This window comes from Artemia franciscana, chromosome 2 (genome assembly GCF_032884065.1).
Source record: "Artemia franciscana chromosome 2, ASM3288406v1, whole genome shotgun sequence".
NCBI classification, from domain to species: Eukaryota; Metazoa; Arthropoda; class Branchiopoda; order Anostraca; family Artemiidae; genus Artemia; species Artemia franciscana.
In genome coordinates this window covers 33,897,080-33,921,019 of record NC_088864.1, presented here as the reverse complement: position 1 = coordinate 33,921,019, position 23,940 = coordinate 33,897,080, and the positions used below count along the sequence as shown (strand labels likewise).

General features: G+C 35.4%; 1 protein-coding gene across 2 annotated transcripts in view; it reads right to left on the bottom strand.

Annotated features, from left to right (window-relative positions):
* The window catches only part of LOC136040409 (sulfite oxidase-like), an 86,060-nt gene that overhangs the window by 23,425 nt on the left and 38,695 nt on the right, over positions 1 to 23,940 (bottom strand). For both annotated transcript variants that reach the window (XM_065724692.1, XM_065724685.1), the window contains exons 5-6: positions 19,017 to 19,176; positions 1,948 to 2,134 (exon numbers count right to left, since the gene is read on the bottom strand). In XM_065724692.1, coding sequence (XP_065580764.1) covers positions 1,948 to 2,134; positions 19,017 to 19,176 — 347 coding nt within the window. The remainder of the gene's footprint in view (positions 1 to 1,947; positions 2,135 to 19,016; positions 19,177 to 23,940) is intronic.

Genomic DNA, 23,940 nt, shown 5'->3' with positions numbered 1-23,940 from the left:
GACTTCATATCACATAACTTGATTGTTTGCATCAAACAGTGTATAGTCAAGAAATCAAAGGTGATTCAGGGTTTCACTACACATGAATACTAACGTCTAAAAACATTTTGAGAACAAATTTTTTGAAAGAAAAGTAAAGTCAAAAATTAGCCTGAAAGAAAAACAACTGAAAAGAAATAGAACGTAAAACCTAAGACACACAGAAACCATAGGCGACGCAATAGCACTGCCTATAAAGAACGATGTTGCCACAATGTATTATTTTTTTTTAGACCACGGCACTTCGTATAGAAGGAGTTTTCGTAAAAACTTCGAAAAGGACTCATTCAATTTGAAATCGAAAAGGCTAGTACTCTTTTTATTAGTCAAAAGTATTGGAGGGAAACCGCCCCCCTCCCACACCCGTCATTTCCCAAAAAACATCTGGTCAAAATTTTTAGATAGCCATTTTGTCAGCGTAATTAAAAAATCCGGGAATTAAGTCTTTCAGGATGACACAGCCCTCAGAGCAAGGGTTTTAGCTTATGCCCTAAGGGTTTTAATATAAGGTTCTCATATAAAAGGTGGTCGTATAAGCTTCTTAGGGGGATTTTAGATTGGTAATCAGAAGTTCTAGCGCCCTTTTTAATGGTCAAAGTGATCGGAGGGCAGCTACCCCCCCCCAAACGTCATATTTTCCCGAAATGCATCCAATAGAAATTTTGAGATAGCCATTTTATTCAAAATAGTGCAAAGATCATATAACAAAACTTCAGGGGTCGAAACGAAATCCCAGAGCCTGGGGGCAGGGGCGTAAGTTATGCCCTGAGCGCATTTAAGGTTTTTATGGAAGGGGTGGCTGTAAACTTTAGAGGAGGCTCATTTGGTTGAAAATTGGGAGTTCTAGCTCCTATTTAAAAATAAAAAGTGATGAAGGGCAAATAGCCCCCCCCCCCCCGACTACCCCTCTTTTCAACAAACACATCTGATTGAAATTGTGAGATACCTCTTTTGTTCAAAATAGTCTGAAGAACAAATAACAATACCTACAGGGTTGACACCCTCCTCCCCCAGGAGCTCGAGTGCACATGGAATTTTGAAATGCTGTCATGTCACCCTCCAATCAGTGTAGGCCCTTAAAAGGGACATTTCAGCTCACAGTTTGTGATTAAGTCAGTCTTTCCCAAGCTTTCCTCGGCTATCCGTTCTGAATGATGACCCCAGAACAAAAAATAAACTTATTACTTTTCATTTATGTCAACGTCCTTGGGCTGACAATGATTTTTAGAATTATGGCCTTCTGAACTTATAAAAAAAAGCTCCGGAATTTTCCTCAAAAGTTTTTTTTAGATCAAAGGGAAAAACAATGGAAGATGGAACAGATATTTTCTTTTTGAATAGGTCTATTGGCGTAACGAAATCAGATGAAAATTTCAACTACAAACCTATCCCTCCAGTTATGGAGCCAATATATTTGAATCCAATGGCAGTTAGCCAAACACCGTCCTTAAAGCTACATAGTTGATGAACTACCCAAGGTCAGTGGATATACATGACGGTCAAATAAGTGCATTCTAGGTCCTCTATGAACCTATCACACATAACAGTACAATTATTGCTAAGGGTGGCCTCGCCTAGCTCAGTCGGAAATCATGCCACAAAGGCTTATTGCTTCAGTATCACATAGCAAAAAGCTGAGCCTTGTTGACGCCTTTAGCATAAAGACAAATACAATTAAATAGAAGATTAACAATACATATATAAAATACATAAAGTTAGATTGAAGCACATAAGAACAAACTACTAGAGAACGCGCATTACAACTTGAATTGGGTTGAAAACATAGAGTATCTTTTCTTACGCCTACAAAAGAAGAAATTAGAAGATCCTGTAGTTTACACATTTTTACTCTATCGATAATCTGTACAAATAAAAGCTGATACTGAGGTAAATACCAAAAGGGATTACCTTATTCATTTCAGATCTTCTATTTCCAGCGCACATTATAGTCATCACCAATTTATGTTTAGGAAACTTCTTCAGTTCGTCTAGAGTGAAACTTTTATCTTTAATACCAATCCCAGTTACTTCCAATTCGTAGTATAGAGGATCAACTTGCGGAACCGGTAAATGATTACGAACATAAAAGACATCGCTTAAAAAATGGAAACCAAAAATTACGTTAATAAATGCTCAAAATCTCTTTAAAAAAGGATTGTGTTCACACACTAGTTCAATCTATACACTTACGTAGCCTCAAACTTTCGAACCAATTTTACCACAGAAACTAGATATAAAAGCACACGTCCAAGATAACCCGAGAATTGTAAGCCATTTTCGTTATCTAAATCGATAAAGTCTAGAGATTTTAAAAGACATGATTATTGTTCAACGTTCAGTAAGTGTCTCTCCTCATATATATAATCTCATACCAAAGATTTATTCAAAACGAAAATAGCTCTCGTTATGGCTATTGGCTAAAACAGCTAAAACATGTATGTATTTACTTTTTGTCGAAAACAGTTCCATATTTTTTCGGGAAAATTGGCATCCTGGTTTCTGGCCTAAAAAAATTATTTATATAGGTCAGAAGTTTGAGAAAATTCGTTAAGAGGCTTAATTTTGGAAAGAAGATTCATGTCCGTGGCATCATATTTATAAACATCATTTTTTGTTATGACGTCATGTACTAACATAAAAAGCAGGCACTCATGTTACATCTTTAAATTTTATTTTATTTTAGTCGTCAGTTCAAAATCGAAAAAGTTATTACGTAAACTACGAAAATATTTATGGTTTCCGAGTAATAATTTTCATGTTTTATTTCAAACTAGAAAAATACCTGAAAATTTTAAAATTAGTTTGGTTTTTTGATAGATTTAATCTACTCAATAAATAATTAAGCTTACAGTTTTGAACGCAACCAGTTATATAATGTCAGTAGGAAGAGCCAAACAACAAAAATTTGCAATCAAAAAGTTCGTGGTAACGAACTGTAGTAAGGAGCGACCCGGCTCAATAGTAACCAAAACTCTAAAAAATTCAATTTTGATATCAATAGCTACATCAAAAGAATCGCATTTTATGCTGATTTTAAATATATAAGTTTCATCAAGTTTAGTCTTACCCATCAAAAGTTACGAGCCTGAGAAAATTTGCATTATTTAAGAAAATAGGGGGAAACACCCCCGAAAAGTCGTAGAATCTTAACGAAAATGACACCATCAGATTCTGCGTATCAGAGAACCCTACTGTAGAAGTTTCAAGCTCCTATCAACAAAAATGTGGAATTTTGTATTTTTAGCCAGAAGACAAATCACGGGTGCGTGTTTGTTTGTTTGATTTTTTTTTTTTTTTTCTTTTTCCCAGGGTTCATCGTATCGACCAAGTGGTCCTAGAATGTCGCAAGAGGTCTCATTCTAACGGAAACGAAAAGTTCTAGTGCCCTTTTTAAGTGACCAAAAAAATTGGAGGGCATCTAGACCCCCTCCCACGCTAATTTTTTTCCCAAAGTCAACGGATCAAAATTTTGAGATAGCCATTTTGTTCAGCATAGTCGAAAACCATAATAACTATGTCTTTGGGGATGACTTACTCCCCCACAATCCCTGGGGGAGGGGCTGCGAGTTACAAACTTTGACCAGTGTTTACATATAGTAATGGTTATTGGGAAGTGTACAGACGTTTTCAGGGGGATTTTATTTTGTTTGGGGGTGGGGTTGAGGGGAGGGGGCTATGTTGGAGGATATTTCCTTGGAGGAATCTATCAAGGGGGAAGAAAAATTCAATGAAAAGGGCGCAGGATTTTCTAGCATTACTATAAGAAAACAATGAAAAATTAACATGAAAACGTTTTTTCAAATGAAAGGAAGGAGTAGTATTGAAACTTAAAACGAACAGAGATTATTACGCATATGAGGGGTTCTAAAAATACTTTAGCATAAAGAGCGAGGTATTTAGGAGGAGATAAATACCTCGCTCTTTATGCTAAAGTATTTTTAGTAATTTCAACTATTTATTCTACGGCCTTTCTGATTCAGGGGTCATTCTTAAAGAATTGGGACAAAACTTAAAATTTAGTGTAAAGAGCGAGGTATTAACGAGGGTACAAACCCCCTCGTATACATAATAAAAATATAAGATTATGAAAGTTTGTCACGTAAGTTAATTCTTAAGTTACGTATATTTTTTACTAATAAAAATGTTCGTTAAAAATTAAAAGTTCTAGTTGCCTTTTTAAGTAACCAAAAATAGGAGGGCAACTAGGCCTCCTTCTCCACCCCTTATTTCTCAAAATCGTCTGATCAAAACTAAGAGAAAGCCATTTAGCCAAAAAAAAATTAATATACAAATTACATTTTAATAATTTATGTTGGGAGAGCCAAAACCAAACATGCATTAATTCAAAAACGTTCAGAAATTAAATAAAAAACAAGAGCTAAGAGCTCATATGGCACTTGTGACAAGGCGAGAAGAGCTAAGAGCACAGAGATCATATGGTATGAGCTCTAACAAAATTCTATGAATCAATAGATTGATTTAAAAAGGAAAATAGGAGGCTTAATGCCGGTCAGGATTTAAAATAAGAGCTCTGAGTCACGATGTACTTCTAAATATCAAAATTCATTAATATCCGATTACTCACTCGTAAGTTATAAATACCTAATTTTTTTTCTAATTTTTCCTCTCCCTTTAGCCCCCCAAATGGTCGAATCTGGGAAAACGACTTTATCAAGTCAAATTGTGCAGCTCCCTAACACGCCTATCAATTTTCATCGTCCTAGCACGTCCAGAAGCACCAAACTCGCCAAATCACTGAACCCCTCCCCCCAAAGAGAGCGAATCCAGTACGATTCTGTCAATCACGTATCAAGGATATTTGTTTATTCTATCCACCAAGCTTCATCCCGATTCCTACACTCCAAGTGTTTTTCCAAGATTTCCCCCTCCAACTACCCTCAATGTCAAATGATCTGGTCTGGATTGGAAATAAGAGCTCTGAGACATGAATTCTTTCTAAAAATCAAATTTCATTAAGATCCGATCATCTATTCGTAAGATAAAAATGCCCCAATTTTCACGTTTTCCAAGAATTCCGATTTCCCCCTCCAGATCCCCCCAACGTCACAGAATCTGGTCGGAATTTAAAATAAGAACTTTAAAGCACAAGATCCTTCTAAATATCAAATTTCATTAAGATCTGGTCACCCTTTCGTAAGTTACAAATACCTCAATTTTCAAAATTAACCCCCCCCTCCAATTCCACCAAAGAGAGCAGATCCGGTCCGGTTATGTCAGTCACGTATCTTAGACAGGTTTTTATTCTTCCCATCCAGTTTCATCCTGATCTCACCGCTTTAAGTATTTTCTAAGATTCCCCCCCCCCCCCAATTACGCTTGATCCGGTTGAGATTTAAAATAAGAGATCTGAGTTACGAGGTCCTTCTAAATATGAAGTTTCATGAAGATCCGATCACTCCTTCGTAAGTTAAAAATACGTCATTTTTTCTTATTTTTCAGAATTAACCCCCCCCCCCCCCAATAGATCGGATCCGTTCCAATTGTGTAAATCACGTATGTAAGACTTCTGCTTATTTTTCCCACCAAGTTTCATCCCGATCCCTCAAATCTAAGCGTTTGCCATGATTTTAGGTTTCCCCCCCCCCCAAACTTCCCCCAATGTCACCAGATCTGGTCGGGTTTAAAATAAGAGCTCTGAGCCACGATATCCTTCTAAATATCAAATTTCATTGAGATCTGATCACCTGTTCGTAAGTTAAAAATACCTCATTTTTTCTAAATTTTCTGAAATAACCCCCCCCCCAACTATCCCAAGGAGAGCGGATCCGTTTCGTTTATTTCAATCATGTATCTAGCACTTGTGTTTATTTTTACCACCAAGTTTCATCCCGATCCCTCCACTCTAAGTGTTTTCCAAGTTTTAGGTTTCCCCCTCCCAACTCCCCCCCAATGTCACCACATCCGGTCGGGATTTAAAATAAGAGCTCTAAGACACGATATCCTTCGAAACATCAAATTTCATTGAGATCCGATCACCCGTTCGTAAGTTAAAAATACCTTATTTTTTCTAATTTTTCAGAGTTACCCCCCCCCCCCCCCCCAACTACCCCAAAGAGAGCGGCTCCGTTCCGATTATGTCAATCATGTATCTGGGACTTGTGCTTATTTTTCCCATCAAGTTTCATTCCGATCCCTCCACTCTAAGTGTTTTCCAAGACTTTAGGTCCCCCCCCCAACTCCCCCCAATGTCATCAGATCCGGTCGGGATTTAAAATAAGAGCTCTGAGACACAATATCATTCCAAACATCAAATTTCATTAAGATCCCATCACCCATTCATAAGTTAAGAATACTTCATTTTTTCTATTTTTTCCGAATTAACCGGCCCCCCACTCCCCCCAGATGGCCAAATTGGGAAAAAAACTATTTCTAATTTAAGCTGGTCCCATCCCTGATACGCCTGCCAAATTTCATCGTCCTAGCTGACCTGGAAGTGCCTAAAGTAGCAAAACCGGGACCGACAGACAGACAGACCGACAGAATTTGCGATTGCTATATGTCACTTGGTTAATAGCAAGTGCCATAAAAACTATTTTTTTTTAGCTGAAAGTAAGGAGCGACATTAAAACTTAAAACGAACAGAAATTACTCCGTATATGACATGGGTTGTCCCCTCCGCAATCCCTCGCTCTTTACGCTAAAGTTTTTTACTGTTTTAAAAAGTAGAACTGTGACAAAGAGTAAAACTTCGTCCCTGGGGGAGGGGCTGCAAGTTACAAACTTCGACCAGTGTTTACATATAATAATGGTTATTGGCAAGTGTACAGTCGTTTTCAGGGGATTTTTTTTTGGTTTTGGGGGTGGGGTTGAGGGGAGGGGGCTATGTGGGAGGATCTTTCCTTAGAGAAATATGTAATGAGGGAACAGAAATTCAATGAAAAGGGTGCAGAATTTTCTAAAATTACTATAAAAAAAAAACAATGAAAAAATAAACATGGAAAAGTTTTTTCAATTGAAAGTAAAGAGTAGCATTGAAACTTAAAACGAACAGAGATTATTAGGCATATGAGGGGTTCTAAAAATACTTTAGCATAAAGAGTGAGGTATTTAGGAGGAGATAAATACCTCGCTCTTTATGCTATAGTATTTTTAGTAATTTCAACTATTTATTCTACGGCCTTTCTGATTCAGGGGTCATTCTTAAAGAATTGGGACAAAACTTACGATTTAGTGTAAAGAACGAGGCATTAACGAGGGTACAAACCCCCTCATATACATAATAAAAATTAAATAATATAAAAGTTTGTTACGTAAGTTAATTCTTAAGTTACGTATATTTTTTACTAATAAAAAAATTCGTTAAAAATAAAAATTTGTAGTTGCCTTTTTATGTAACTGAAAAAAATTGCATGGCAACTAGGCCTCCTTCCCAATCCCTTATTCTCAAAATCGTCTAATAAAAACTAAGAGAAAGCCATTTAGCCAAAAAACGAATTGATATGCAAATTTAATTTTAATAATTTATGTGTGGAGAGCCAAAATCAAACATGCATTAATACAAAAAAGGTTCAAAAATTACATAAAAAAACAAATTTTTTAACTGAAAGTAAGGAGCGACATTAAAACTTAAAACGAACAGAAATTACTCCGTATATGAAATGGGTTGTCCCCTCCGCAATCCCTCGCTCTTTACGCTAAAGTTTGACTCTTTGCCGCAATTCTGCTTTTTAAAACAATTAAAAGCTTTAGCGTAAAGAGCGAGGGATTGCGGAGGGGACAACCCATGTACGGAGTAATTTCTGTTCGTTTGAAGTTTTAATGTCGCTCCTTACTTTCAGTTAAAAAAACTAGTTTTTTTTATGTAAATGATTTTAAGTTTTACAAATGATGATTGTTTGGAACTACCTAAACTATCCAATGTGATTAGACCGTGAGAGCGGCCCAAACAAATTAACATTAATTCACATATGAGGAAATCCGTAACCTGAACAAGAAAATTTACAATTATTTTATATGCAATATTAAATTCTTTTGAATTTCTTTTGTAAAGATCAAACATTTTGAATAAATAAACAAAGGAAAATATTCAAGAGAACCATTTTCAAAGAAATTGGCTAGTGCTTTAAACGAGCAATAATTGTACATTTATTTATGTATTTTTTTCTCGAAAACGGCTCCATATTTTTTCAGGAAAACTGACATCCTGGGATTTTCTGGTCTAAAAAAAAGAACTGTACGAATCAAAAGTTTGAGAAAATCATTAAGAGCCATAATTTTGGAAAACAAATTTATGTGAGTGAAGTCATATTTATGAACACATTGGAAAAACAAATGTATACAGTCAGAATACTTCCGTCAGCAAAAACTACAAGTCACAAATAAAGATGAAGAACAAAGAAACATACGGTTGAAGGATAAGTGGCAGCAAGAATTAGAACCATTCAAAAACTAAAGAGAAGAAAAAAAAAAAAAAACATGGCTAAAAGAAATGCCACAGGGAGAACAAGGAAATATGCGGTTAAAAGATAAACGGCAGTGAGAATTACAAGTAATCGCGAGAAAACCTGTATCAGAACGTGTTTAAAATGTGGTAAAAACATATATTGTGATGTTAGAAGACAAGCAACAGTAAAAATTAGAACGAGTCAAAAATGAAATGAAGAAGAAAGAAATATTACATTAGAAGAACAACGCCATCACAATCTTCAGCGCCAACAAAATGTGGCGAAAAAAGAAATAATACGAACTTACAAAGATGTAAAAAACAATTCCACTGTTTATTACAAGTCATTGGGACCCTTCAACGTCCTATGTCTTTCCTGGGGAGCCATACATTTATTGAGGATAGAATAGCCAACAAAGCTGACTCATTTGCAGGTTGATACTTACAACGAGAATCAATATATACAAGCCTATCACATGCCGAGTGCCGGGTCCGACTTCGAAATCGGCTATACATTTTTTTTTCTGAACTGACAAATTGACATTTCTAGACACTATAACGATCTAAAAAGGTCACAACTTCAAAAGAGTATTTGTATTTTTACCATGGTAGTTGTATCGAGTTTATAGTGATGCCATGACATCAAGAAGAGGCTCACATTGTCTACAGTTATAAAAAAAAAGTGACAATGAGAACTAATAAAGACAATCTTGTCGTGTAGCCATGACAGGGCCTGGCCTCGAATCGGCTGTGTAGTTTTTTTTTCTTCCTAAAACTGGCAAATTGACAATTCTAGCCGAAAAATATAAATAGGTCACAATTTTAAGAAAGAATTCGTATTTTTTCCAAGGTGCCTATATCGAACCTGTGGTGACGCCATGAGATCAAGGAAAGGGACAAACTGTCCGCAGTTAGAAGACAAGCGACAATAAGAATCCATATACAGAAGCCAGCCGCATGCCGTGTGAAGTCACCGGGCACTAAATATATATATATTGTACTTCCTGGCTGAAGGGCCAAGAAACGGAAATGACCACCGCCGGTAGGGACTGTAAAGTCTAATGTCGTATCCTTTACCTTTTATATATATATTATATATATATATATATATATATATATATATATATATATATATATATATATATATATATATATATATATATATATTGTACTTCCTGGCTGAAGGGCCAAGAAACGGAAATCAGCACCGCCGGTGCTGATATATATATATATATATATATATATATATATATATATATACTAGCTGTTGGGGTGGCGCTTCGCGCCACCCCAACACCTAGTTGGTGGGGGCGCTTCGCGCCCCCCCCAAGCCCCCCCGCGCGCGTAAGTCGTTACGCGCCATAATAGTTACGCGCCATTGTAGTTGTGTCCCTATGTCCCACCTGTGAATATAGATATATATATATATATATATGGTTTTAACTACGTAAAACTTGCGAATATACAACATTCTTTGCTGTCCCATTGTCTTTGCATATAAATAGATTGTCAGGTTATCCCCCTGTTTCCCCCGGTGTCCCCGTTGTAGTTGTGTCCCTGTGTCCCGGTCGTCATTTATATTCCCTGTGTCCCGGGTCCCGGTCATCATTTGTATCCCGGTGTCCCGGTCTGTATATACATTCGTTTTTTAGTTTTGTTTTTCTCCTTTATTTTTTTCCTTTTTTTTTCTTTTTTAGCTTATTTAGATTTTTAGATTTTTTAGTTTTTTTTATTAGTTTTTAGTTTTTATTTCTTTTTAGTTTTTTTGTCCCGGTCGTCATTTATATCCCCCTGTTTCCCCCGGTGTCCCCGTTGTAGTTGTGTCCCTGTGTCCCGGTCGTTATTTATTTTTTAGTTTTTTACCTTTTTTTAGTTTTTTTAGTTTTTTAGCTTTTTTATTTTTTTTATTAGTTTTTAGTTTTTTTGTAGTTTTTGCCTTTTTTTTAGTTTTTTTAGTTTTTTAGCTTTTTTATTAGTTTTTAGTTTTTTTTGTAGTTTTTGCCTTTTTTTAGTTTTTTTAGTTTTTTAGCTTTTTTATTTTTTTTATTAGTTTTTAGTTTTTTTTTGTAGTTTTTGCCTTTTTTTAGTTTTTTCAGTTTTGACGTCACCTGATCCAGTTTTTTCAGGTGACGTCACCTGATCCACGATCCACAGATCCACAGACAACTTATTTTTATATATATAGATAGTTTTTTTTTTTTACTTATGTCCTGGTCGTCATTTATACTCCCTGTGTCCCGGTGCTTTGTTGATTGCTAATCGAACATTCCTTTTGTCCTGGTCGCTTTCTCTTTGAGTGTCGTCATTTATTAGTTTTTTCCTTTTTTTTTTTAGTTTTTTATTGGTTTTTACCTTTATTTTAGCTTATTTTACAGTTTTTTCCTTTTTTTTAGTTTTTTTTTATTTTTTTTTTTTTAGTTTTTTACCTTTTTTTAGTTTTTTTAGTTTTTTTAGTTTTTTAGCTTTTTTACTTTTTTTATTAGTTTTTAGTTTTTTTTTGTAGTTTTTGCCTTTTTTTAGTTTTTTCAGTTTTTTTTTTAGTTTTTTATTGGTTTTTACCTTTATAGTTTTTTTAGTTTTTTAGCTTTTTTATTTTTTTTATTAGTTTTTAGTTTTTTTTGTAGTTTTTGCCTTTTTTTAGTTTTTTCAGTTTTGACGTCACCTAATCCAGTTTTTTCAGGTGACGTCACCTGACACATCCATCCATCCATCCACAGACAGACAACTTATTTTTATATATATAGATATATATATATATATATATATATATATATATAAAGCTGTTTGCGAAGCCTGGCTTTTTATTTTTGTTTTAAGACCTGTATCAGCTTAACTGCATACAACAGAAACATATCTATGCATAAAATCTTGAACAACTAGTTCTGAGGCTGAACAGCAGGTGATAGCAAACAGTATGTTTTTAAAAAAATACACCATCAAAAGACATCCAAGGATTCCAAAAACGCCGTTTCTGCATTTAACTAAAACCTTCTTCTTCAAAACTAAACACATTTTTTTTACAGCATTTTTACATACAAAGGAAAGAGTAAATACCCGATCTATTCCTCACCCCTGCTATGTTAGCCAGACTGTTTCTTTCAAAAATCTCAAATGTTCCTTCTATCAAAAACGCAATGGGAATCATAAGAGTACATTTTGTGCTCTTCGATGCTTTGTTTAAAAGAAATAACGTCCTCAGTAAAGTTTTGACAACTCAGCTTGTGGATAGATGCGAGACAATGTGGATCAAGGCGTATGAGCCTTCATTACGGTTTCATGCGGAATTCGTTGGTGAGCAGAATGAGTTTGTTATGGCACTACAGGCAAAGACCCTACTTGCTGCAGTGACAAATGCAGTTTGTAGTATCGCTGCAATTTCTCCCTTACATTTTGCTATTAGGCTACTTTGCCCGTCATTTAATATTTCAGACAGGTGCATACGCAGGAATTTTTTTTTTCGGGGGGGGGGCAAAACCTTCGAAACAGCAGAAATAAAGTAGCACTTTTTTTTATTTAGTAATACAAAAAGCACATATATTGGAAAATACAGATTAACTTTAATCTGTTGTATTGTAGCGGATGGGGGGACGAAGACTGAAGCCTCAAAAGTACGTTTTAGGCTCAGGTTATGTTCAAAGCGATTTAGAACCAGCGATTAATCTATTATATCCCACTGAAAGGGAAATTTTAGGGTTAACAGTGCAATATGGGTGCTGTGGCGGGTAGTTCTTCTATTGCAAAAACGAAGATTTTAATGAAAACTGATAGTTTACAAAATTGATCCATTAAAAGCTGTACTTTATCCTGAAAAGGGGGGATAAACACCCTATATCAAGGATAATTCTATTTTGCTGTGGAAAGCAAACTCTCTTTACAAAAAAAACATAACAGTACAATTGCTAATTACTTCAAAGAGGGTAAAAAGTTAGACAGAAAATGGGTTAATAATTGGGCAGTGACTTGACCGGATAATTGTACGCTGTAAAATCCCCCCAAAAAGGCTTCACACATGTATCTAGATTCTTAATAAATGTCCTACTTTTGCCAGAAATCCCAAAAAACCATGGGAAAATTAAACATTTCACAAAATTTCGGGGGAGGGGGCCTGAAGGCCCCCCCCCCCTGCGTACGTGCCAGATATCAGAATGTAACTTTAAACGTTGATACGGTGGATGTCCAAGTTCCTGATCTTATCGATACTCTGGCGAAACAACGTAAGAGAGCTGACAAAATAAATGAGCTTAGTAGTCCAAGCTGAAAGGATTACCCGAAGACTAGCGCACATAACTCATTCAACCTGCTATTCTTCTGAAGAATATTATCGGCTTGCTGGTTTTATACCCACTATCGATCCCGTCAACATGATTTTAAATGTTGATTTGAAAATTTGAAACGAGGAGCGTTTATATTAGCAGAGACATGGGCGTTGTGAAATAGGTGGTGTCGAATCAAGAGCCAAGAACATTTGCTTCATTTACGTGAAGATCAAGATCAAGGAATGTAACGGAGATATGTATCTTCGTGTTAACATACTGCTGCATATCCCAATTTCATTCCTGGTGAGTGCTGCGTCTGTTATATGGAGCTTTTCAGCGCTGCAAAGACCAAAAAGTTGACTACAGATACAAATGCGGCAATACAAGTTCAGTGGCTGAACTGTTCTAAACATCTCTAGTGAAATTCGTGTCAAAACTGGAGAAGTGATCTTTGATTTTAGGAACACTGGTCACATGAAGCTGTCGTTCATTTTAAAAACTATGAGCTATATAGAAATCCTATTATATGCTCCATATTACTTTCTTGAGTTTCCAATACATAATAGTTTCGGTAGAAACATCGCTTGTTAGTGATGGTGTCACGGTCTTTGGTCTTTAATCTCACGGTCAAATACCAACTTTGACCCGTCTGTAAATGGGGTTGATCAACTGCCCTCCTCCAGATCAAAGAGCTTGACTTATCTCCACCGGAAAGATCTGGAAAATTCCTCCATGGAGGAATTTTCCATGAGAGAAGACAATTTTCCATGAAGGGGGCGCCGGATTTCCCAGAATTATTAAAAAACGATCAAAAATTGAATAAAAAAAACAAGTTTGTTCAACTGAAAGTAAGGAGCAACATTAAAACTTGAAACGAACAGAAATTATTACGTATATTATGGGGTTCACCCCCTTGTCAATACGTCGCTCTTTAAGCTAAAGTTTTTTTTAGCATTTTAAAAAGAGCTATTTGTTCTAATTAAACGGCCTTTGCGATTCAGGGGTCATTCTTAAAAAATTAAAACAAAACACGAACTTTAACATAAAGAGCGAGGTATTGACGAGCGGGCGAACCCCTTCATCTACGTAAAAATTTCTGTTCGTTTTAAGTTTTAATGTTGCTCCTTACTTTCAGTAGAAAAAATTTGTTTTTTTTATTTAATCATTTTAGAGATGAAAAGAATATTTCATTTAAGTGAGTCGTTCACATATAGTTTATTTTGAAAAGTGAAAAAAATCATTGAAATAGCTAAAAATTTTCAAGGAGTAACTACAGAAAGACTCAGTTTCTTCAAAAAAAAAAGAAATAAAAAATCATAGATGGCAAAACAAAACGTTTTCCCATATTTTGATGTTCACAAACCAAAATAGACCTAAGTTAAATTTATTACAGATTTTTACCTGCTTTTCCAGGCAAAACAGTTAGTTGTAATTTTCTGCACTCTGTTTTTTTCGGAGGGAAAGGGGCTGGGGGGCTTATAACCATTTTTAATAGCATATTACAAAAAAAAAAGAATACAACAAATTTTCCATAAAAGTAGTCAAAACTGAATAGAAATATTGGTCCTTAAAGGAGCTTTGATAATCGAGGTAAGGAGAGGAACAAATGAACAAAAGAGTTACGGATGACCAAATGGAGATAAAACTGAAAGCATTATTACAATATACAATCAGCGAACTAAGCCAGCATTAGGCATTACGACAAAAGACCGTCGTTTATGCTTATGAATCCATCTTTGCAATTGCAATGCAATTTTCTTCTTATCTAAAGACCAGAAGGCCCTAAAAAGTTAGGTTAATTTCTAACAAGTAATATTTGCAGTAAATAGAAATTGAAATTCGAAAAAGCTTGTTGAAAGTCATAAATTAAGACACCAATGTTCAATTATGCTAATTTTGGTGATATTTGCTGATATTTTTACAAGGATAAAAGACATTATCGAAGTTAATTTATACCTATGTTGAACCCTTTTGCTTTGAATTCTATTTCAAACCTCAAGTCAGCTGCCGAACGACTCTAAATATTGAGATTTCTATAACCTCTACTAAAGCTGTCTGGAAGTAAAGCAACCCCATCTAGTTTAGCTAATAATAGATGGCTCTGAATATCTACTCGTATTTGTGAATTTTTTTTCTCGCAATATTGTTTGCAATATGACCGAGAAGCTAGTTTTAAGCTCGGTTTTAAATTTTCTGAGAAGATCGATGACTGATGGTGTGAAAATTGAATTAACATTAAAAACAACGGTTGCTTATTATAATCGAGACGTTATTTTGCAAGCTAAAAAGCTACTAAATACTGAGCTGAATGTTTCAACCCGCCCGGTAAGACACTTCAAAGATGATGAAAATATTATTGATATGTGTAAAACTCTTTTCGCACTTTCGAAGCAAAATGTTCTTATACCTAAATTCGTTAGAGAGAGACCATGCGAAGTTCCGACCGTGGGGGAGGTAGTGCACGCTATGGTTGTATCCAAAGTGAATGAAATGTCATGAAAGCTGGACAGCCTTACTGAAAATTATATTTCTACTCCTAAATGGCCTCAGGCTGAAACGCTTGAACAGTTAAACCAGTAAAATTCTGCCTCAAAAGTCTCTTATGCAGTAGTTCTAAAGAAACCTCCCAAGGATGTGAATGATCCACCAGAGAGAAAAACCTTTGTAGATAGTTTGTTTCCCAGTGCTGACAAAGTAATAAGCGAGCTCCGCCGAAGCAAAGGTGAATGGAAGAATTGTCGTTTCTAAAAACATATTGCCAGCCAAATTGTTGAAAAAGTGAAGTTTTCTGAACTATCATTTGAGGCATCAGTTGAAGAACTCGTCTTAGTTGCAGCTGTTAAGTAGGTTACTGATCATCTGGACGGCTCCAAACTTGAAGAACTTATTCTAAATTGCATCGAAATAGTACACTGTCGAAAATAATGAATGTTTAAAGTTTATTTCTAATCCCAAAATGACCTCGTCAGATTTCTAAAGGAATCAATCAAAGTTAGATACGAGCATCTTCCTGTGCAAGACTTTTTTCTTCCTCGCCGGTGCTTTAACAGCCATGTTACTGGCCATGTCGCTGCAAACTGTTCGAAGCCAATCTTATGTTCGAGATGCAGAGCAGGTGACCACAAGTCCACCTCCAATAACCCGTGCAAAAAAAAAGAAAAAAAAACTCCAAATTGTATTATATGTAAAGCAGAATGTTATACGTGCTATAGTGTTAACTTCCCCGAAAACCGTCAAAAGTCACAAACCCGTCGAAAGTAAGGTCATGATATTAAATATTTTGTCTTGTTTTTGACTTGGCACATTAATGGAGCTTTTTGAATAAACTACCACTGCTAAATGTCTCTATTTATAGATATCCTGTTATTTTCATTCAAGAACATTTTACAACTAAGTTTAGTGTGAATTTACTTAAATTAAAAGGTGTTTCATCATTCTGTGTTCCTGCTAGAATGTTCAGTAGGAAAGGTAGACCGTCAAAAGGTCTAGCATCCTTCATACTTTCAGATGTCCGTTCTTGTTTATTTAAGACGGGTGATTGTTTTCTTGCAATTAGGGTTGAGTGTTGTATCTTCATTAACGTGCATCTGCCAACAGATCACGGCAGGTTTGCCCTGCATAATTGCTAGTGATTTTAATGCGATTTATCAGAAATATTGATTCATACATTGGCCAAACGAGTGTTTGGCCAATAAATTCGCGCTCTTGCGAAAAACGGCAATTTTACATATATACACAATCCTGCTCGAACTTCTAATCTACATCATGCCGCTGAATCCCACAATCTCTCTGCTGAAGTGGTGAAGGTTATTTCTGACTATCAATTATCTGACCAACTCCGTATTACACCCATTGTCCAACTTCATGATTTTAAAAATCAAAATAATTATGGGATTCTTCCTAGGCCAAAAAGCTGTCGTGATTGGGCTAAAATCAATTCTGATTTGTTTTCTTCTTGTATGGGTTTTATTCTGAGTAAAGTTCTGGCTCCTTTCTACCTTTTGCCAAGATCAACTAAATTGTCAAAATATGACGTGAGACTTTGCTTGGATATGAATTTAGCCGAAATCAGCCATGCTCTTCACTTTGCCGAAAATCAAGCTGTCCCCCTTTGGAAAATACGTAAGGGTAGCATTCAAGCTCTTCTTCGCGCCCTGATCTCGTTGCTTCTTGTCTCGAAGCAAAATTTTGGCTTAATCACTGGAAGGATTCCGACCGTCTTTACACAAAGAGAAGTTTTTCTAAGGCTCTGACTCTTCATCGTAGAAACCTATTAAACAGCTATTCGGCAAGTGTTAAAAATGGTAGAAAATCTTCTTTTAGGATTATCTCTTGCAGCGATTGGTCTCCTTCACCTATCTCCGCGGCTGACATTCCTGATGAGGAATGGTATCCCTACTATGAATCAAAATTTGCTGCTCCTCATCAGAACCTTGAACGTTTTTATGAAACTGAGTTTGATAACTTCTTTGCTACTAGTCCCAAGAGAGAGTTGTTAGCACAGCATCAATTGTACATGTCATTGGACATTTAAAACCTAAATCATCCAAGAGTATTAACCATATCAGTGCTTTGCATTTGAAGTTTGAGAGAGAGGCCTTAGTCCAACACTTGGCACTTTTAATGCAGATGATTTTTACACAGCGAATTGTACCCTCTTCTTTTTGCATTGGAGATTTTATACCAATTTCCAAAAAAGGAAAAACCAACCAGAATGTTCGTAGTTTTGACCAATTACGATTGCGACTTCCTTTTTTGTGAAGTCTTCGAGCTTCTTTTCGTTCCAATCTTGAACAGACATGTAACAATCAACCTCACCAGTTCAGATTCAAGCAGAAAATAGGTCGTGCTGATGCCGTTATAGCTATAGCCAATCTACTAATTAATACATAATCCTCAGGAGAATGCCTAATTCTCGCTAGTCACGATATCAGACGCATCTTTGATTCCCTCATCAACTCAGTTATGCTCCTCAAAGCGGCCAACGTGGACTAAATTCTTCAGTCATTCAGTGTCTTCGAGATATGCACTCTTGATTATGTATTCGTCTGAAACTACCTCCGGATAAAAATATACCCCCTGTTCCACACAGGAAACTTATTCCTGTGTTGAAGGCTGCACGTCCAGGAGCAGTTTATTCTCCTAATCTTTTCAGTAATTGTGCGTTGGACGCCCACGAATATTGCCCAACATCTCTGATACTGTCTTCATTGAATCTGTCTCTAGTTTGTTATTCAGATGACGTTTAAAATCTCAGCCGTACCTTCCAAAGACTGGATGAGGTCTTTGTCACACTTCGACAGGAGGATCTTAAACATAGCTTTCGTTTCAATGCAGAAAAGTAATATATAATGCTTTTTTATTGGAAAGGTGAGCCACCGTCCTCTATAGCACTTAGCAATGCCATTGTTTGGGCTACTGACCGCCTCATTTATCTAAGTCTTCTCAATGGTTCGTTGCTACGCCGCACACGATCAATTAACCTAGACTATCTTGCACGACGTATATCTGCTTCTTATGCGTCGATTATTGCAGCAGAAGTTCGATTCAACCACCTACTATTAGCTAGCTTTTTCATATGGTGTAGCCCTCCCTCACATTTTGTGAGGGAGGAAGGAGCGAAAGGAGCACTTTCTGGAAGTTGTTCACTAAAACCGTAACCAAAGGCTTAGTTCTTCATATTCACAGAATGAGTGGTACCCCGTTTCAGTTCAATGGTATTTAAGTGTTTTGTGTTTACTACGTGTATTTATTGCGGAGATCCTTTTTTTTTGGGGGGGGGGGTAATTTATGTGTGAATATGTTGATGTTGTCCGTGTGAATTTGCTTTTGCTTCGTTTGATCTCGTTCTTATTTTGTCCTTGGATTTGCTTCTTATTCTTCTTTTGTCCTTGATTTGTTTATAATTGGCGTTCTTATTTAATTTTTATCGGTTTTGTCGATATTTGTCTTGTACTACTGTTTTCTTTCCTTTATTTTGTATATATTTTTCGCTCCGTCCTTTTCAAGTTTTTGTAAACGGGCTTTTGATAAATATATAAATATTTTACTTTAATTAAAAAGGATAAAGATCTTCCAGAGCAACAGAATCGACGCTTCAGTTGCAGGGTCTTTTTTAAAGGGACAAGCAGCAAGTGTGTCATTCAGCCTTGTTGCTGCGGGGATCTATCCCTGTCCCCGGTATTGCCAACCAGAGCATTAATCCACTAAGCTAAAACAGGGATGACTATAATATTTAGGTGATGATGACTACAATTTATATATACCTATGGGATGACTGTAATTGAACAATATAAATGAATTATTAAATAACTTACTTTGGAGTAATGAAATCTTGTATTAAGAGTTCAGGAGGAGTTTCAGCATTACATGGCTTCGAGGATCGAGCTACTAATATTTTATTTCTGACGGGTTCTTGGCCATAAGGTCCATCCTCTTCAGATGGAGTTTCGATCACATCGTCCTCATGTAAATTACCTAGAAGGATCAAAATAAAAACGATAAATGGACAATTATTACAAGAGGAAACTCAAACCTCTCCTAAAAAAAAAAAAAAACTAAACAAGATAGAACATCCTTTAAAGAATAGATTTCAGGCCTATTGTAATTCTCTGGCTCAAATAACTATTATCGCAGCAAATGCAAAAGGTTCACTTGGTAAGAGCAACATTTTCTCCCATGTATTTTTTTTTAGGACCTCTTCATGAAAAATAGATGATCATACGGAGTTTGAAGAGTGATAATTCAGTCACAAAGTCTGAGAGATAGTGTCTTTGTAAATATATATAACCAAGCGAATTGACCCTTCGTGCATCGACAGCTCCAATTGTCACGAAACCAACGTTGTGATGTAAATTTTCGCATTATCAAAATGCTCAAAAAAGTCTAAAAACGAACCACCTAGGGTAAAACGCCCTGTTCAGTCTCAGGGGAAAATGCACCAACTAACTCAAAAAGAATATTTAAAAATAAAGCTTCGTGGATAAATTTAAGTATAAAGTTGGACACATACACCTAATTGTATTCAAAGTCATCATATAAATTTTAGTCTATATGATTAGAGGATTCAAGGTAGAGATATTTGTCCTGAGCCCCCTTTCCTCCACGTCGTTGTATATGGATATGTTGAGTTGTCTTCTATTCAGATTTTAATTAAGGAGCTGCTCCAAAAGTTAAAGAGCAATTATTAAAAATCCCTAAGATTGAAACATCATTGCTTTAGTTTTTGAAGTCACTATTTGCAAACATGGGACTAAAATCGCAATTTGAGTGTCATAAAACAAAGAACAACATATAACCTTTGTAATTCCTTATGTTTCCTTACGAGTTTTAGGAGAAAAATATTCTCTCGGGGGCTCATAAGTCTGCTAGCCCCTCAATGAATGCCATTTATTTTCAGCGATTCAAAATCTACAGGAATATCTATAATTCTGTGTGTCAAAAGGCCAAGTCCAAGTATTATTTTAATTGTTTTTCAGATTGTGCTAAGGTATTCAAAAAAATTGGCATTTAATAAACTCTGTCCTTAGACACTCCTTGCAGTCTCCATCAGTCTGGATTTCGAGGGCAAAAATATCTGAATGTCAAGATGTATTTACCCTATATTTTCCGAATATTGGTAAAAAGAACCACTTTTGCTGTTAATTCTTCTCCTACACAATAAAATTTCAGGTCTTAAGTTGGGCCACCTTGTGTTAAGCCAATATTCTCGGAACCAACGTATGATACAGAAATTAATAGAATTGCTATACAATTGTAGAATTATTCCGTTATTTCTTCCTGAACAAAAATTATTAGACTCTCCGTTCAGCATGATGTTTTCCCAAATAGTATCAAGTGCGCTCGAGTCATCATATTATATAAGGGGGGACACGAAATGATCCAGTCAAATACCGGCTAATTTCTCTGTTGTCTGTGTTTACCAACGATTTTGAGAAGACAATTCTTTCTCGTCTTAATAATTATCTTACTTATATTAAAAAAAGCAATTTTTTAAGTAAAGAGCGAAGCTATGTCTTGAGCAAAGCAAAAATCAAACAGACATTACAATGAACAATGAACTAAAATGTAAAAGAAACGGATATTAGATTAATAAGAAGTGAAACCAATAATGAACTTATATTGTATCGAAAATAAAACTGACATTCAAATCAAACTTAAAACGAACAGAAATTACTAGATATATGAACTGGGAAGTTGTTCCCCTTGTATCCAAATTGTAGTAAGAAAACAAATATTAAAAGACAGATAATAAAGTTAAAACAAACGGATATTTAACATAAAAAATAAAACCAATAATGAGCTTATAATGCACCAACAATAAAACTGATATTCAACTCAACCTCAAAACGAACAGAAATTACTAGATGTATGAACTAGGATGTCGTCCCTATTGCACCCAAATTACAGTTAAAAAACAGATATTAAAAGACAGAGATTAAAGATAAAAGAAACAAATATTATATTTAAAAAAATAATACTAATAATGAACTTATAGTGTACCAAACAAAAAACTGATATGCAACTCAAACTCAAAACGAACAGAAATTACTAGATATATGAACTGGGAAGTCGCCCCCCTTTATCAACAAATTTATCACTTGTTTAAAATACGGCTATCCCTTTAAACAAAATACCTAATGGCTTAACCCTTATTTGCAAAAGAAACAAAAATGTATCAACAGTTCTTATAGAAAGGCAGTTTTAATTTCACCTACTGGTATCGAAGATGAATTTTGGATTACAAAGAAAAGACGACAGTCAGAACGCGGATTCCTCAAGAAACTGCTTAGACATTTTGGCTCAGCGTGGTAGATTCAAATAGTTAAGCATGTTGACTTAAACTATAAAGAAACGAAACTAATCAATGAATGTATTTTTCGCAATCAAATATATAATGTGATATTTGACTGGTATTAATATAGGTCAAAATCCGTTTGTTGCCATAAGTAGTGACCACCCTTCAGGTCTAATGACACACACATCCCTTCAAATCCCTGCCCCGACACTTTTTTAAAGTTCTTCAAGACGCAGGTGTATATTACGTCATTTAAGTTGAGGGTGACGCAATCTTGCGCGACTTGCTAGATTTGGTTCAGTATAATTTCTATAGCGGAAGGGTAAACATATACATCTTATTTTAAAAAGCGAAGATAAAATTTTAAAAGAAGGTGTGTGTTGCGTTGTAGGTGTAGCATTGCAGTAGCATTGAACGCCGAGAAAGAGAAATATTTCAATTATGAAAGAGGTGCTAATGGTAACACTATTGGATATGTAAGTGTTATAGCGGTGAATATGCGAGAGTAATGTTTCCAAAGAAGTTATTGCTCAAAGAGACCGCAAACATAAAGCTTTTAGTTGATGAAGAAGGTCAATTTCTTGCTGCTGGTAACACATTACCCGTCAATAAATCTTACCAGCCTCCAGCTATTACCATTCAAAAAAAGGTAAAAAGAAGAAAGCATACTCATTTAGCATTATCGTGCAACATATCTTGTTTAGGTGCCGAAAATGCAACCTATGTAAAAATAAGGTGGTTATAGACTAAGAAACAACAGGAAAAATAAAAAGAGCACTAGCGGAGATTACCAGCAAGGAATTTAAACATGGATTGATGAAAAACGATGCTACTAGCACCATTGATAGTTACCCACCAATACATTCAATAAACCATGAATCAATCTATAAAAAAAGGAGTAAGTTCGATACTAGCGAGATCCTTAGTTAGTCTATATTTGGTAGTGAGAGTGTCAGGATTAAAAATGAATAAAGTGAACAGATTGAAAATTAAAGGAAATCTAGTGACTTTGGAAAAATGCTTGATTCAAGATGGTAACTTCATAGAGTTATCTTTTCAAAGTAAAATATTTTCTCAAAGAACGCTTAATGAATGAGAAATGAGTCTCCATCTTTGGACTTTTGTATAAAACTTTTACGTCGTGGCCCAGATGCTTTTAACAATTTGTTTATATAGATTAAATAAAACAAAACAAAATAATATTGTGATTACGCCTTTAACGGCTGCCTAAACGGCCATTTTGCAAGGCAACAAGAACTAAGTCATAAATTTTGTCTAAACAAGTTTTGAAACGTCATTCAGTTACTCCTCCTTCTAAAAGACATTCATTTTATTGATCGTGAGTCAGTTTCTTTTTAGCAGCGAGAGAGTCAACATTGAAAAAATGTTTTACACATGTTCATCATGTTTGCATACATAGAGCAGCTGGTTATCTTGTGAGAAATGTACTATTATTGATGACTATAATGAAAAGTGTGGATGATGCAATCTATGTACGTTGCATAAAGCGATACGCAGCAGAGTAAAAAACTGTAATTCCTGTCTTGAAGAGACTTGTGACTCTCATACTAGAGGTTTCCTACGCTCCAATTGTCAATACGATAAATGTGATAAATGGGAAAATTCTTACCCTGGCATGATTGCAAAAAACCATAAAAGTGATTTCAGTTTATTTTTAAGAGACTGGTATCGTCGTAGTTTTAAATTGTTATGGGAAGAAGAACCTGGTGTAAGCTTCAATTGCTGAAATAAAAGAAAGTCAGGTTTTTATGTCATCACTGTGAAGATGCAGGTTACTATAATTATAACCTACAAATTTTTATAAGGCTGTTAAAGAAAGTGATTCTTCAAATGACAATATCGTGTTGACATTGCTTCAAATCAACAAATTGAAACACGTGAATTTTACAATATGAATCGAAATAGTATTATTGACTTTACGAAGAGATATAATAAAAATGAAGTTACATTATATAGTAGAAAATCTAACCTGACTTTACATGACAAAATAAATGCAAGTTGAATCCTGACGAGCTGCCGCCACTTATCCTTAACGATGGTTACCTATACGTCGAAGAAGAAATCTAAAAAGACACACATACCATGTGATAAACAACTCACATAAATGTGGGGTGCGTAGAATGTATACAATAGGCCAAGAGGATCAAAAAATTCAATATTCTTCGGTGTTTGAAAGTTACATAGCCAACAACCTGTCTTGATGGATCGCACACATCCATAAGTTTGACTTTAATATCTAATGCCAACATGCCGCTCTGCAAGAGCAAACTTTGACATTTCTTAAGACTGTAAGATAACATTGTCTCCACAACCGTCTCCACGGACTGGTATAAGTGACGCTTACAGTGCCTCAAGTGATATTTCAATTTTAACTCACAATAGTAGCGTTAACTGAAACCTTTCCCTTGACTTAAAACTCGGCT